This window comes from Aegilops tauschii, chromosome 5, assembly GCF_002575655.3.
Source record: "Aegilops tauschii subsp. strangulata cultivar AL8/78 chromosome 5, Aet v6.0, whole genome shotgun sequence".
Lineage (NCBI taxonomy): Eukaryota > Viridiplantae > Streptophyta > Magnoliopsida > Poales > Poaceae > Aegilops > Aegilops tauschii.
Window position 1 is genome coordinate 430,248,258 of NC_053039.3, and position 12,011 is coordinate 430,260,268.

Below are 12,011 nucleotides of genomic sequence, written 5' to 3' on the forward strand. Positions count from 1 at the left end.
GAAAGTATAAAAACGTGTCTTTTTCTTCTTCTTCCCCTCTTCTTCTTTTTTCCTCTTTTTCCTTTTCTTCTTCTTCTTCCTCTTCTTATTCTTCTTCTTCTTCTTCTTCTTCTTCTTCTTCTTCTTCTTCTTCTTCTTCTTCTTCTTCTTCTTCTTCTTCTTCTTTTTCTCTTCTTTTTCTTCTTCTTCTTCTTTTTTCTTCTCCTCCTCCTCTTCTTCTTTTTCTTATTCTTGTTCTTAATTTTTTTTTCTTTTCCTTTTTCCTTTTTCCTTTTTTCCCTTCTTCTTTTCTAATATGTAAACTATCTAAAACTATTTATTATCTAAAACTATATCTAATATCTAAAACAGAAAAGAAACGAAAGAAAAAAAGAAAAGGGGGGTGTGGAAGTGGAAGAGGTTGGCCGGCGACAGGGAGGGGCGGCGACGGGGCGAGAGGGCGGCGGCGACGGGCGACAGGACAGCGGGGAGGGGCGGCGACGGGCGGGAGGGGGACGACGACGGGGCGGCAGGACGGCGGGGAGGGGCGGCGACGGGCGGGAGGGGGCGGCGACGGGCGGGGAGGGGCGGCAGGACGACGGGGAGGGGCGGCGACGGGCGGGAGGGGGCGGCGACGGGGCGGCAGGACGGCGGGGAGGGGCAGCGACGGGCACAGGGGACGGGGCGGCGGCGGCGGGCTGGTGGGTGAGAGACAGAGAGAGAGAGAGCGCGCAGGCGTTCACGGCGGGGGGAGGTTAGCGATTCAACGCCGTGCCCGGGTGGGCCCCCCTACCCTCTTTGCCGTCAACCTAACGGACGGCAAAGAATTGTTTGCCGTCAGCCAGCGGACGGCAAAGAAATGACTGACGACAAAGAGCTGACCTAGCCACAGCCTTGCGTCTGTGGCCCCACAAGGTTCTTTGCCGCCGGCCAGCTGACGGCAAAGAACTCTTTGCCGTCCGCGAGCTGACGGCAAAGTACTGGCTGATGGCAAAATAACCTGTGCCATCAGCTTTTTCTTTGCCGTCTGCTTTGGAGAAACTGACGGCAAAGAAGCTCTTTGCCGTCAGCTAGCTGACGGCAAAAAAGTGGCGGACGGCAAAGAAGTGGATTCCAGTAGTGAAGCCTGGTTGAAAAAAATAAATCATTGTGCTTCTGATTATCATGCCATTGAAACACATCATTACTGCAATCAACTCATAGATAAGAGTAATGAATTGCAAATGTGCATTACGACAAAACCGAATTGACAAACATAAGTAGATAACCAAAATGGGTGCTTCATCGCACCCTGTGTCAAGCAATGTTGCAATGGCAGCGAAAATAACCCTTTTTTGCTACCATGGGAGCATATTCAGTCATGGAAGTGAAATTGACCTAAGCAACCCATTTTTACAGCTGTGGTAGGAGGGCCCCCATGCCCGTCGTTCAGGGGAAGGGTGTTATTGCCCCACGGCGACGACATGATCCATGAACCATGATGCCCCTATTCATGTCCCGTTTTTGCTTTGAACAAGACATTTCTTGCACAGTTTCACTCCACACATTGTGTTACTTATGTGTCATTTCTGACTTGGCCACATTTTACCACTCTTAGTTAATGTCAGGCCACATCATCATTTTTTGCATGTTTTTGGCCCGTGCCTATGTGTGGTGACATGACAGTCTTGCTATTTTTGTAGACGGGAAAGTATGAGGTGCTATGGGAGCACCTAAGGTTAGGTGATCCAGAAGCTCCCCAACCGTTGATCTGAGATCCAACAGTCATCCGAGAATGTGCTGGACCTTGACGTAATGACCTGACGCCTCGAGGTATATTTCACAAATTTGCATGAGCGCCCTCTGTGGCCTTTGGATCTCAGATCAAATGGCTAGGGGGCTGTGACGCCCCCGATTTGATCGTACACTAATCATGCACGCAAATGTGTACGATCAAGATCAGGGACTCACGGGAAGATATCACAACACAACTCTAAAACATAAATAAGTCATACAAGCATCATAATACAAGCCAGGGGGCTCGAGGGCTCGAATACAAGTGCTCGATCATAGACGAGTCAGCGGAAGCAACAATATCTGAGTACAGACATAAGTTAAACAAGTTTGCCTTAAGAAGGCTAGCACAAAAGTAGCAACGATCGAAGAGGCCAGGCCTCCTGCCTGGGACCTCCTAACTACTCCTCGAAGTCGAACTCCATGTAGAATCATCCTCGGGATCTCTAGCTCCTGGACTCCAGCATCTGGTTACGACAACCAGGTATAGAAAGGGGAAAAGAGGAAGAAAAGCAACCGTGAGTACTCATCCAAAGTACTCGCAAGCAAGGAGCTACACTACATATGCATGGGTATATGTGTAAAGGACCATATCGGTGGACTGAACTGCAGAATGCCAGAATAAGGGGGGATAGCTAATCCTGTCGAAGACTACGCTTCTGGTCACCTCCATCTTGCAGCATGTAGAAGAGAGTAAATGGTAAGTTCATCAAGTAGCATCGCATAGCATAATCCTACCCGGCGATCCACTCCTCGTCGCCCTGTTAGAGAGCAATCACCGGGTGGTATCTGGCACTTGGAGGGTGTGTTTTATTAAGTATCTAGTTCTAGTTGTCATAAGGTCAAGGGGTCGTCCTTTTACCGAGGGACACGGCTATTCGAATAGATAAACTTCCCTGCAGGGGTGCACCACATAACCCAACACGCTCGATCCCATTTGGCCGGACACACTTTTCTGGGTCATGCCCGGCCGCGGAAGATCAACACGTCGCAGCCCCACCTAGGCTCAACAAAGAGGTCAACACGCCGGTCTAAATCCTATGCGCGCAGGGGTCTGGGCCCATCGCCCATTGCACACCTGCACGTTGCGTACGCGGCCGGAAGCAGACCTAGCCTAGCAGGCGTTCCAGTCCAATCCGGCACGCGCCGCTCCATCGCTGACATCAAGAAGAGCTTCGGCTGATACCACGACGTCGAGTGCCCATAACTGTTCCCGCGTAGTTGGTTAGTGCGTATAGACCAAATGGCCAGACTCAGATCAAATACCAAGATCTCGTTAAGCGTGTTAAGTATCCGCGAACGCCGACCAGGGCCAGGCCCACCTCTCTCCTAGGTGGTCTCAACCTGCCCTGTCGCTCCGCCACAAAGTAACAGTCGGGGGCCATCAGGAACCCATGCCCACCTCTACCGGGATGGAGCCACCTGTCCTTTCAGCCCCCTCATCAGAATCACTTGCGGGTACTCATCGAGCCGACCCGACTTTAGTCACCCCATGTGTCATGTATATAAAGTATATAGTATATACCCGTGATCACCTCCCGAAGTGATCACGGCCCAGTAGTATAGCATGGCAGACGGACAAGAGTGTAGGGCCACTGATGGAACACTAGCATCCTATACTAAGCAGTAGGATGGCAGGTAAGGGTAACAACTGTAGCAACAATGACAGACTATGCAGCAGAATAGGATTAACGAAAGCAGTAACATGCTACACTACTCTAATGCAAGCAGTAGAGAGAAGAATAGGCGATATCTGGTGATCAAGGGGGGGGGGGGCTTGCCTGATTGCTCTGGCAAGAAGGAAGGGTCGTCAACACCGTAGTCGAACTGGGGGTCGCCGGCAGTCTCGGGGTCTACTGGAAAGAAGTAACGGAGGGGGAACACAATAAATAACAGAGCAATCAAAGCATCACAAAGTGTAACATGGCATTACGCGGTGCTAGAGGTGACCTAAAATAGTAGTAGGTGCTACTGACGAAGGGGGAAAACATCCGGGAAAGTATTCCCGGTGTTTGACGTTTTCGGACAGACGAACCGGAGGGGATTGTTGCACGTTTGCTATGCTAGGGATATGTGGTGGACGAACGGGCTGCGTATCCGGATTCGTCTCGTCGTTCTGAGCAACTTTCATGTACAAAGTTTTTCCATCCGAGCTACGGATTATTTTATAATAATTTTCAACGATTTTAATTAATTTCTAGAATTACTAAATTCGTTTAATTGGAAAATTCATTTATTGCGTTAGCGTGATGTCAGCATGACGTCAGCGGTCAACTCTGACCGTTGACCGGTCAAACTGACGGTGGGGCCCGATTGTCATTGACTCAATTTACCTAAACAGAACTAGTTAGTTCAATAAGGTGATTAGGTTGATTAAACAGTATTTATTAAGTTAATTAATTAATGTATTTATTTATTTTATTTATTAATAGCTATTTTTTTTACCAAATCTTTTTCTTTCTCTTTTGTTTTTGTCTCTTTTCCTTTTCAGGGAACGGGCCCCATTGGCCAGTGGCACACGGCCAAGCGTCTCTGGCTGTGCGCTCTTGCACAGAGAAGGCGTCGGCGACGAGCGTCAGCACCAGGCGCAGAGGGGGGCCCAGGGCCACGGCGACCGGAGCCGGCAGCGGTTGCCGGCAGCGGCTAGCGCGTGCGGCCCCCATGTGGGCGGGCCCAAGGTCGCGGCGGCGTAGACGGTTTGGCGGGGAGTGGGAGGTAGGAGGCGCGGCCAGGCCGGGCGAGCGGGATGCGGCCGTCGCGCTCGGGGCCGGCGTGGCTGAGTGGAGGGGGGGCGGCACCAGAGGGCCGTGGCAGGAGGCGGCGACGGCTGGAGACGGGCGCGGCGTAAGGGCGGACGGGGAGTGAAGCAGGGGCGGCGAGCGGGGCGGATGCGAGCCACGGCGGGGGAAGGACACGACGGCGAGGCCACGGCGCGGCTGGACGCAGCCACGGGCGCGGCCGAGGCGGGGTGAGCGGGTGAGCATGGTCGCGCGGTGGGGGGCACGCGACCGGTGAGGCCGCAGCAGCGGAGCAGGGGGGCGGCGCGGTGAGCGACGGGTCAGCGCGCGGGCGCGAGGCGGGAGGCCGCGCATGGACGAGGCACGCAGGGGGGGGAAGAGGAGGACGGACGGCGGCTCACCCCCGTTGCAGGGGAACGCCGGCGAGGCTCGGAGGAGCCGCGGTTGAGGAGGAGGTCGAGGACGGCGCAGTGATGAGGACGAGGCAGCGGGGCGACGTCGGGGCGAGAAAGTGGCGCCGGCGATCCGGCGACGGCGCGAGCGAAGGGGCCGGGACGACGAGCGGCTTCGGGTCGGGCAGCGTCGCGCGGAAGGAGAGGGGGCGCGGGGTGGAGGTGGTGGCGAGGGGCGACGGTGCGGTGCGCCCCGATCCCGATTGGATCGGAGGGAGAGGGAGGATATTTCGGGGAGGGGGGAGTGGGGTGTCGGTGGGGGGTTCGGGGTACGGGAGTGTGAGGGGATAGGGAGAGGAGTGGGGTTGGCCGGTTGGGCCTGCCTGGCGGCCCGATGGCCTGCTGGGCCGTGGCCCAGTGGGCCAGGGGTTTTGTTTGTTTTCTTATATCCTTTTCGATTTATTATAGTTTCTATTTAATTTAGATTTAATAAAATACAAAAGTGGCACCTAACTTAGTGTTACTAATTGTGCCTTTGCCACTATTAATTTAGCTCTTCAAAATAAAAGGGTTTGTAATAGTTCATTTTTTTAAAAGCATTTAAGTAATTGTTTAGCCCCTGTTTTAATTAATTTCTTGCATCTAAACATTTTATCAAAATGTGGGTTTTCCACCACAATCAGCCATGATTTATTTTCTAAATTTTAAACATTTTAGTTTTCAGTTTTTAGTTTAGTTTTCTTTATTTGAAAACTTTTATTGTTTGCCTCTATTTTAAATTTAAATTTGTATCGATTTTGAACCATCGCGAGATCGACAACAGTAACCGTGGTGACGTGGCATCATTAGCAGGAATTACTGTAGCTTAACTATCCGGGCGTCACAGGGGCTCCTGGAGCACCTGATGTTAGGTGCTCTCGTAGCACCAGATACCCAGTCTTATGTAGACTATTGGTTCACGAACGGTATGAAAGTGGTAAGTAATATAGAAGTAAGGTCACCTTCCAATGCACTTGTTTTTTATGCTGTTTGCTAAATGAAGGGAGATTTTAAGAGACAGCCACCCTGACAATGTATTGTTTGTTAAGTGTTGTATCTAAGTGGTGTTGTATTTAATTGGTTCAAGGATTATGCTTACGTCTCAACATTATGCCCTACCTATGAAGAGAGAAGAGAAGGAGAGAAAACGGGGGAGAGGCCACACCCGATCGAAGATTAAACCGAGTTAAGAGCCGCGTCTCCACTGACATATAGAGCTCACATTTCTCTTTTCTTTAATTATCATGGCACATCGGCATTTCACCTAGTAAATACTGCTAACATGGACACTAGATACAACGTCGGAAAACTATCATTATGTTTTCTTGCGAACTAGTACAATCTCAGATGCTCATATACACTTACCTTTATGAACGCAAACACGCACATCCTACCCTTACGAGCACCTCTCAAATAGTGAGCTGACACTTTCACTGAACGAACATCGCCGAAAAAACCGGAATGAATTACACCACAAAAAAGCTAACCATCCGAGCTGTGCTGAGTTCGCGTTATGTCCTTATTCTTGTGTAAGTTGATTTAGTTATTTTTGACCTTTTGTTGCTTTCGGCAATCTGCTCTACCTATGAAAAATCAAACAAATTATCCGATAAAAGCCATAAAGGAATACCACCACTCCGCTCCATGTAGGATTCCAACCGCTGAGCCGGTCCTACACTCTGCATGGCCCTTAACCGCTGCATGTGACCACGCTGCGACCGAGCTAGCTGCTGTCCGCCCGTGTCGTCCATGAAGAACCCTAAAAAAACTTTGGCCTCACCTCTCCTTACCACCCCCTCCCGTGACCCCCACCCTTGTCCTTTAACCCTCCCGATCCATTCCACCCCACGTTAAATTCCGTCGGCTGCATTATGTGTATAAGTGGTATATCTCCAACCCATTCATGGATCCACAAATGCGCCATGGATTTATTCCTCTGGGAGCTATGGATGAGCGTGCATTCATCGCCGGCGGTTTCCACCTTGCGTGAATTTACTCCGATGAAACCTCGCCCCAGATTCCGTCAGTCACTCCACAGTGGCAGACGGCACGAGCGACCGAGCGAGCTTACACCGTCGGGGAAGGCCTATAAATACGCGCCAAATACGGGGAGAGGATGCACCGATCGCCATTCACGTGCTCTATCTAGCAGAGGAGCCTAGTGTCCAGTAGGGAGTGAGTGTGAGTGAGTGAGCGAGCTCGAAATGGCCTCTGCCCCCGCCCACCACTTGCGCGTGCGCGTCCTACTAGTGGTACTGTGCGCCGTCTCGGCGTCGGCGTCGGCGTCGTTTCCGTGGCCGTGGAAGCGGAGCGGGCACGACTACCGCGACGCTCTGGCCAAGTGCATCCTCTTCTTCGAGGGGCAGCGGTCCGGGCGGCTGCCGGCGGACCAGCGCGCGGCGTGGCGGGGCGACTCCGGCGTGTCGGACGGCAGGGCGGCGGGCGCCGGGGTCGACCTGGAGGGCGGGTACTACGACGCCGGCGACAACGTCAAGTTCGGCTTCCCCATGGCCTTCACCACCACCATGCTGTCCTGGAGCGTCCTCGAGTTCGGCGACGACATGCCGCGCGAGGAGCGCCGCCACGCCGCCGACGCCGTGCGCTGGGGCACCGACTACCTCCTCAAGACCCTCGCCCACCCCGGCGTCATCTTCATGCAGGCAAGCGCGCGCGCACGCCGCCCACATTGCACCTCCACCGCATGCCACGGCAGAGCACGCCGCCGTACGCGCACGAGAGTGACCGGCCGGTCTCCGGCATTGTGTATGATGCAGGTGGGCGACCCGTGGAAGGACCACGAGTGCTGGGAGAGGCCGGAGGACATGGACACGGAGCGCACGGTGTACAACGTCAGCGCGGGGCGGCCGGGGTCGGAGGTGGCCGGGGAGACGGCGGCGGCGCTGGCCGCGGCGTCCATGGTGTTCCGCGACGGCGACCGGGAGTACGCCGAGCTGCTGCTCGACAGCGCCAAGAAGGCGTTCGAGTTCGCCGACTCGCACAGGGGCGCCTACAGCGACGACATGGATCTCAGAGCCGGCGGCTGCCCCTTCTACTGCGACTTCAACGGATACCAGGTCAGCCTCCTGCCTCTCTTCCTCGTCCAGCTACATGGAGACCTGACCTCTGCTTGATCACGAGAAACAATGGTAGAAGGTTTCATTTGACTGGCCAGAAGAAACAGGGCAGGAACACGCATTGCTACTTTGGTACCTTGATGCGAAGTAATAATGTTTTTAAGCTTTATTAGCACCAGAATAACAGCAAGAAAAGACAGTTTTTACCACTGCACTTGCAGAGTTCTCTGAACCTCTGTTAACAAGACATCAGGGTTCCCTGAATAATCAGACATCAGCTTTCATAATTTAGCACAAGAATGACAGTTCAAACTGCTAAAAGAGCATTTAGTATCGGAAGTGACTGTTCTGTTGTAAACAGCAGTGTCGAAATTTCTATCCCTGAACTTGCAGAATTCCATTGTCTAGTAATGCAGGTTGATCACCTTCAGACATTCCATCATCAGATAGGCCCATGTAGTTCTGAACTAGTAGAAGCAAATGTGTCATCCTAAAAGAAGCTCTGTTCTCACACACTCCAAAATCAGAATATTCAAAACAATATGACTTCCAGAACTGACTAAGCTCACATTCTTCGCAGGATGAGCTGCTGTGGGGCGCGGCGTGGCTACGGAGGGCCTCCGGGGACGACACATTCCGGGAGTACATCCAGAACAACGGCAAGACCCTCGGAGCAGAGGACAGCATCAACGAGTTTGGTTGGGACAACAAGCACGCCGGTCTCAATGTCCTCATTTCCAAGGTTCAGAAACTGCTCCCATCAACCCTGTTTCATTTCTGAACACAACCTCTGCTACCAAATTAACATCACACATGAGTGCCTGCTTTGATCTGCAGGAGTTCATAGAAGGCGAGGCGCTGTCCATGCAGTCCTACAAGGAGTCCGCAGACAGCTTCATCTGCACGCTCATCCCTGAGTCGTCGTCGCCGCACATCCAGTACACGCCCGGTGGCATGATCTACAAGCCTGGAGGCAGCAACATGCAGCATGTCACCTCCATCTCCTTCCTGCTCCTGACCTACGCCAAGTACCTCACGAAGTCCTCTCACACTGTCAACTGTGGTGACATTTCAGTTGGCCCAGACACCCTCCGGCTTCAAGCCAAAAAACAGGTATGACCTTCTTCACCACATTGACTGGTTGAACACTGAGCTTTCTAACTTCACCTGCATTGCCGGTTTTTCAGATAGATTATCTGTTGGGAGACAACCCGATGAAAATGTCGTACATGGTCGGGTACGGCGACCGATATCCTCAGCGGATCCACCACCGAGGGTCATCTTTGCCTTCGATCAAGGACCACCCGGAGCGCATGGCGTGCAAAGACGGCACGCCTTACTACGACTCGTCTAGCCCGAACCCTAACCCGTTGGTCGGCGCCATCGTCGGCGGGCCAGGGGAGGATGATGCTTATGGGGACGACCGTGCTGATTACAGGAAATCTGAACCCACTACGTACATCAATGCTCCCTTGGTAGGGGTTCTTGCCTACTTTGTTGGCAACCCAAACCCAGGCCATATCAGACACTGAGCATAAGCACTTCGCCGTGTAGATAGAGAAGAGTGACAGAATGCTACAAATAGGTACTATAAAGGAGACAAATAGGTTTGTGTTTTCCTTAGATGACACTACATGTTCATAGGAGTGGATTGCAGAGCATGGGTTCTAGTGTTCTACCAATAATGAGAGCTTAGCTTTAATGATTTTTCTTTTGTTTTGGGTTTGCACTGAATTTTGTGTGGATGTGTGCAAAGTGCAATTTGACTGCACTGGTGTAGTCATGTGTGAAGAAAGCTTGCATTTTGCAGAAATATTTGATATGAAAGGTACTCTTGTGCCAAGAAAAATTATACAGTATCAAACATGGTATTGAGTGTCAAGTGTTGTGAAACTGCACAAGAAAATGCTGATGCTAGACGATCCAATTAAACTATCTAAGAGCATCCCAGCAGATCATCAAAAAAAAAAACTCTCCCTATAAGTGGTTCTAGAGGTTCTAGCAACAAATTTATTGGTATTCACAGGTGTGCTGTTGTAGCAGATCACCAATAAACTCATCCCCAATATACATCATACATGTGGGGCTGACGTGTCATTGAGTCAACTTTTTATTTATTTTTCTTTTTTCCTACCACATATCTCTCCAACGCGATCTCTCTCACTAGTAGAAAAAGGGCCATTTGTCCCGGTTCGTAAGGCCCATTTGTCCCGGTTGGGGAACCGGGACTAAAGGGTCGGTACTAAAGCCCTATACCTTTAGTCCCGGTTCTTACACCAACCGGGACAGATGAGCCTCCACGTGGCCGCTTCGGCGAGCCCAGACAGGAGGGCCTTTGGTCCCGGTTGGTAGCACCAACCGGGACCAAAAGGCATCCACGCGTCAGCAGCTGGCAGGAGCTGAGGTTTTTGTTGTTTTTGAAAGGGGGTGGGTTTAGGGGGCTTTGTAGGGTTAATTTAGGTGTTTCATATATTGTGTTAGCTAGCTAATTAATAGAGAGAAGTGTCCTGTCTTATCTCCGTGCTTGGTCGACGCTACGTACTATATGTATAGAGAGGACTCGACACGCTAGCTAGTAAGCAAATGAAGGAAACCATTAAGTACAGAAGATCGTCATGAACATATGCATACAGAGAGAAGTGATATGGACCTCTCCTTCTCCGAGAGATTGGTCGAACAACAAGTTTTCGTATATCTATCCGACACTACTGGCTACATATATACAATATAAGATCTCTTACAATATAATCCCCTAATTATATATGAACTCAGGTTCCACATGGTATTCTCTGTCTTTATTGATCACGTGGTTAAGAAAGAATGCCGCAAATTCCTCTTGAATTGCTCGCATGCGATCTGGTGCTAGGAGTTCATCCCACATCTGAAACATCTAATTTGAAGAAGGGGGTCAATACATATATATGAATGAATGAAACTCAACACAAATGATGGTAATAAAATAAAATTGTGAATATTATTGCTTACGCACTTCATATTGTTTTTTAGAGTAGCCCCACTCACAGGTTGTGTGGCGGATGGACTCGCAAACGTAGTATCCATAGTAATTATTCCCGGCTTCCTGCCACAACCACTTTACAAGAAATAGAGGTCAATCAAACTGATAAGCAAGCATGCTAAATGGTATTAATGAAACTAGCGCTTGAATCACTAGGAGGTGCGCGGAACTAGCTAGTAGTACTTACTTTCGGGTGTGTAAATCGCAGCTTCCCCGGCAGTCCTGGAGCTTTTGCGGTGATTTTTTTCCAAACCCTGCCAGACAAAGAAAACAATTACTTGATATCAGGAAATGAACAAAGTTGCCAATATGGTACGATAATGATCGATTTAACTTACTTCTCGAGCATTTCAGTCATGTCCGCATACTCCTGGGGATCTTTTCGTCTCGAGTCTAAGACGGTTACTAGTCCCTGCTCGAGCTTAATCTCTATGAGAATATAGTGGAACCTGCGCACGCATGCATAACTCATCAATTACATTACTATAACCTCGACTAATAAGGAAAACCGAATATGCACAAGACAGTAACACTCACTTGAAGTTGTAAGGAAAGAGTATTATATCTTTGTTTTGATTTATTACCAACAATCGTAGCAAGTTGGCCTCGGTATCTTTGGCATGAAATTTAACCGTAAGTGCATCTATGAGATTTGTGTTAATGAACCCAATATCATCGATTTGTCTTTTCTTCAATTCGGCGATCTTCAATCTGCATAATATAGTGAGGATAATTATATATACATGCAATGAAAGAGCCGAGCTATATATAGAGACTTAATGACAGAAGTTGTACTTACAGACAGTAGCAAGTGACCGTTAATTTATCAAGGGCCTTTTGATTGAAAAACTGGAAGAACTCCTCAAATGGAACAGATCAATTCCAACGAGGTCATGCTCCTCTTTAACTCTCAGCTTCAAAGTATCCTTCCCCCCAGACTCTCTGCAGGTTTTCATGTACCAATCATGGAATCTTCGCATGATCGTTGTTAGAGATCTTT

General features: G+C 50.3%; 1 protein-coding gene across 1 annotated transcript; it reads left to right on the forward strand.

Moving 5' to 3' along the window:
* Positions 1–6,844: 6,844 nt before the first annotated feature.
* On the forward strand, positions 6,845–9,822 carry LOC109733629 (endoglucanase 23). The gene is made up of 5 exons (XM_020292855.4): positions 6,845–7,581; positions 7,696–7,995; positions 8,576–8,737; positions 8,833–9,108; positions 9,183–9,822. The coding sequence occupies exons 1-5, from the start codon at positions 7,126–7,128 to the stop codon at positions 9,525–9,527; spliced, it is 1,539 nt and encodes a 512-aa protein (XP_020148444.1). The 5' UTR covers positions 6,845–7,125; the 3' UTR covers positions 9,528–9,822.
* The last annotated feature ends 2,189 nt before the right edge of the window (positions 9,823–12,011 follow it).

Bases quoted from the DNA above. Each gene is read 5' to 3' on its own strand.
- LOC109733629 (XM_020292855.4), top strand. From the start codon at position 7,126: ATGGCCTCTGCCCCCGCCCACCACTTGCGCGTGCGCGTCCTACTAGTG. The intron at 7,582-7,695 runs GCAAGCGCGCGC...TGTATGATGCAG, and splicing joins CCGGCGTCATCTTCATGCAG to GTGGGCGACCCGTGGAAGGA. The intron at 8,738-8,832 runs GTTCAGAAACTG...TTTGATCTGCAG, and splicing joins TCAATGTCCTCATTTCCAAG to GAGTTCATAGAAGGCGAGGC.